The 4,709-nt window shown below is 29.8% G+C and overlaps 1 protein-coding gene across 2 annotated transcripts in view; it reads left to right on the forward strand.

The window, feature by feature from the left end:
• Positions 1–175: 175 nt before the first annotated feature.
• Positions 176–4,709, forward strand: part of Cyp18a1 (Cytochrome P450 18a1) — a 6,531-nt gene continuing 1,997 nt past the window's right edge. The window contains exons 1-4 of one of the 2 annotated variants that reach the window (XM_011501049.1): positions 176–942; positions 2,145–2,266; positions 2,535–2,964; positions 3,231–3,495. In XM_011501049.1, coding sequence (XP_011499351.1) covers positions 567–942; positions 2,145–2,266; positions 2,535–2,964; positions 3,231–3,495 — 1,193 coding nt within the window. In that variant the 5' untranslated portion in view covers positions 176–566. The remainder of the gene's footprint in view (positions 943–2,144; positions 2,267–2,534; positions 2,965–3,230; positions 3,496–4,709) is intronic. The other variant, XM_011501050.1, reaches the window with a different exon arrangement.

Genomic DNA, 4,709 nt, shown 5'->3' on the forward strand with positions numbered 1-4,709 from the left:
CGGCGGCTCGACAACGGCGGCCGCAGGCCGGGGATCTGCAGAGGCGCGAGTGCTGCTGCCGCCGGCTGATGAGTCACTATATAAGACAGGCAAGGACAAGAAGGTGTATGTTAGTACACACTAAATCCTCTGGTAGCTCGCACGCGCCAGCTATCTGTACCGAGAAAGAGAGAGAGAGAGAGAGAGAGAGAGAGAGAAACGTGCGTGCGTGCGTGCGTGTGAAAAAGTATGTGTGCATGCGTGTGAGAAAGAGAGCGAGTGAGGGGGAGAGATTCTTTAATAACGAGACGTTTTGACATCGAGACATTCAGTTATTAGCAAGTGTACGACGAGTAGCTCGAAAAAGCTCCCTCATGACGAGACGTTAAAAACTTCTTGTTATTGTTTGTTTTACAATCTTCATTATATACCGACTAAATTGATAATTGCCTATGACTATAAGTGAAGAAGATTGGTATTGAGTCAGTGTATTATTACTTCGTAAATTAAAAAAATACAATAAGTTTTTTAAATAAGATTGTAATAATAATTGAGAGATCAAAAAAAACAAGAGAACATAAAATAAAATGTTTGTAGAGCATTGTATTCAGTTGTTATATACAGCAATCGGTAGTACTAGCACCGATGCTTTTCACACCCTCCTGGTGTTCTTCGGGGTGTTAGCAATCGTACGTCTCGTACAGTGGTACCGGCAGCTGCTTTCGTTACCGCCTGGGCCGTGGGGTCTGCCGCTTTTTGGCTACCTGCCCTTCATGAAGGGTGTCGACCTTCATCTAAGATTTGGCGAGCTGGCAAAGAAGTATGGCTCAATGTTTTCTGCAAGGCTGGGTACGCAGCTGGTCATCGTGTTAAGCGATTATAGAATCATAAGGGAGACTTTTAGACGCGAGGAATTCACCGGCAGGCCGCACACTGAGTTTATCAACATATTAGGGGGATATGGTGAGTTTGCCGTAACTAACACGTGACTGTTTAATCCAGGGTTGAAAAAATTGTTTTGCAACAGCTCATTTATTGCAGGATGTGTGATAATTTTAGCTTTTCAAATTTACTTTATTTGTATAACCGTTATAATTATTTGCAAGTTGGTGTTAGTTTATTTATAATGGATACAATATTAATATTTGACGATTTCATGTTTGAAATAACTTTCACTGTTTAACGTTTCATGTGCAATAAAACTTAAATCTACTATATATACATATAAAGTCAGTAATAATACACATCAAATACTAGGATTTGAATAAATTTAAAATTAAAATTTTACATTGATAAAGTAATGTTTATTTACTATAATATTAAAAACCAAATATAATCAGTTCATAATTTAGTAATATAAATTTTTATAGAATATTATTTAAGTGTCTATTTATTAAGTTACTTTCAAAAACACTAATATCGCATGAAAATTTTATTTTAAAAAATAAAGATGAGAAAGTAAAATAAAAAATAATTTGATCTTAATTATTTTAACAATTAAATTGCTGTAAAATAGAACTTATATTTTCTTTATTAAATAAAAGATATGCAAACAAAATATAAAATTACTATAGTAATATTGCTAAATATTTTTTTATTTACTATTATTTATGATAATAACTTTTTATATGTTAATCAAATTTTTTTATTACATTATATTACTTTATTCTATTATTTTATTATATTTTAACAATGTTGGAAATTGTATATGAATTTTAATAGAAAATTTTTTAAAGATTCACATTTATACTTATATTCAATGTTCAAATTACTTTTTAAATAAATATGTTATCCTGGATAAGTATTATTAATAATTGAATTACTGAAGGACCAAATTTCATTTATAGTTTATTAAAATATTAAATAATTATTCACAAATATAATTAAATTTTTATCTATATTTAAGTTTTATTCATTGCAGGAAAGAGTTTATTTCAGTGCTTTAAATATAATTTGAATATTAATAAGATAATAAAATTTGGTCATTTTTTGCAATTATACTTCAAATATTATTCAAATGTATATTATTCATGTAATAAATTTTTAATTCTTTTAAATTTTTAACGATTTCTTTTACTTAAATCAAAATAAAATCTTCTAAATAGAAACTTAATTTATATTATTCACTAAAGATTAATATAAATTTCAATTTTACATTATAACAGGTATTATTAATTCCGAAGGTGCCTTATGGAAAGACCAAAGAAGATTTATTCATGATAAGTTACGTAATTTCGGTATGACCTACCGAGGTACAGGAAAAAAAGTGATGGAAACAACTATAATGGTAAGATATCAACAATTTATGTGAAAAATCATATTATTTATAATTGTAAATTTTTATTAAGTAGTAAATTAAAAATATTAAATATCTTTTAACATTCAATAATTAAAAAATTTAATTTTATTCTATAACAAAATATTTTATTAAATTTAAAAATATATCAAAGTGTTTATAAACTACATGATTTATAATTTATATTACATTTAGATTGTAGTTAAATAGAAAAGCTAAATAGAAAATATGAAAACAAAATTTCTATATTTATTTACAGAAAGAAGTTGATTTATTTATACGAAGTTTGGAGATAAAAGAAGGTGCGCCAACAAACGTATCGTTTTCCTTAGGAATGTCCATTACGAATGTCATTTGTTCAATTATAATGAGTGTACGTTTTAAATACGGTGATAGCCGCTTCAAACGCTTTATGAACCTTATCGACGAGGGTTTTCAACTTTTCGGACGTCTTAGCTTCGTCAATTACATCCCCATGTTCCGTTATCTTCCTTGGTTGCAATCTGTTAAAACCAAGCTCACTGCCAATCGTGAGGAGATGGCTGATTTCTTCCAAGAGACCGTCGATCAACACAAAGCTACTTTCGACAAGAGTAACATACGCGACCTCGTCGATGCTTATCTGCTCGAGATCGAGAAAGCCAAGGCCGAAGGCCGCGAGGACAAACTTTTTCAAGGAAAGAATCACGGTTTGTATTATGTTCCTCATTATATTTTATATTCTTTTTATATTTTCATTCATGCATCATTACTTTAAATAAAATACCTTTGAATTAAATTAATAAAATCATTATACTTTATAATTACTTTATATTTCAAATATTTATAAATGTATGTTTAATAAGTCTTTTATGAACGTTTGCAATTAATTGTTATTTAATTATTTGCATTGGACTTACGAATTTTTTTAATGTACTTAAATCGATAAGTATGGTATTATATTAAATTATTACAGATCGACAACTACAACAAATTTTAGGTGATTTATTTTCTGCGGGTATGGAAACAGTAAAAACGACGCTCGAATGGGCTGTGATTCTCATGTTGCATTATCCGGAAGCAGCGAAGGCAGTTCAAGAAGAACTTGATCAAGTTGTCGGAAGATCACGAATGCCATCCCTTGAAGATCTTCAATTTTTGCCTGTTACAGAGGCAACAATTCTTGAAGTTTTACGAAGAACAAGTATTGTTCCACTTGGAACTACTCATGCTACTACTCGGTAAGTTAATTGTTTCCTGTGGATATTTATTTATTAAAGATCATTGATTGACAAATTAGCTATTTTCTCGACTGTAAGAAAAAATATTGGATTGAGTTTTTTTATTTTTTATTTAATGATTGCTTACTACATATTTATTTTAAAATTACTTATACTGAATAATGTATTAATAAATTTATATAATTACAAATTTATGTAAAACTATTTTTTCGTATAAATTAAATAAGTTGAGTTTTGCAATATCAATAAAGAAAATCTTTATTTATTCAAGAGAAAGTCACTTGAACGTGAATTTCAAATAACTGAACTGCGTAAATTTAATCTGTTCATATTCTTTTTCTCAAATAAAAAATGATGAAAATAAACTTTGAACTAAAGAAAAACAAAATTTATGCGCTAGTACTTACAAATGAATGTCATAAATATTCTTCGAATTGCATTATATGGAAAAGTTGAGTACATAACCAAATAAAAGAACTAAAGAGAAAGTTATCTGGTCGCAAATTTTGAATTCGATCGCAACCTCGCTGCGATAATGTATGGCAGTCAAATAATTATCGAACGGACGACTTGCAAAGGAAAAAAAGGAAGAGAGAGAAAATAAACTCGAGCATTCGTGTAGTTACACATTTTCTCTTCTCTCATTCTGTTTGTCTCGTCTGGGGCGCAAGGTAGCATGTAACTATGAAACAGTGGACGACGATCAAGGTGTATGTAAACCTGTGTTAGTGGCGGACACCGTTCACAACGGTGCTCCGCATAGCACCGCATTGAACAAAAGTGAAAGCTAACTTGGCACTGCCGCTTTTCGGGACGGGCCCACCTTCGATTTCGAGGTCGATGACACACGTATTGCCACTGCTATTACTGTCGTTACCAGTCACTAAGTAATGCCCAATATTGGACCTCAAAAGCAAGTATTGCAACAAAAATTGTAATCTATAGAAAAAATAGGAAAACCTTAAAGGTGAAATGAAATTAATACGGAAATTAAAAAAAAATGAACGCGACTTATGACATTTTTTAATGTGTTAAATCTGCAATTTTTTTACGATATTTGAACATTTCGACCTTTTTTTATATTATTTATTAAAATATACTTTACAAGTCACAAATGCATAAATAAAATAAAAATTTTACCGAGCAATTCATTATGTAGTTTAGTTTTTTACAATATTTAGTTTATTTCAATACATTATTTAGTTTTTTTTCAA

Source organism: Ceratosolen solmsi, unplaced genomic scaffold (assembly GCF_000503995.2).
Source record: "Ceratosolen solmsi marchali unplaced genomic scaffold, CerSol_1.0 scaffold57, whole genome shotgun sequence".
NCBI lineage: Eukaryota > Metazoa > Arthropoda > Insecta > Hymenoptera > Agaonidae > Ceratosolen > Ceratosolen solmsi.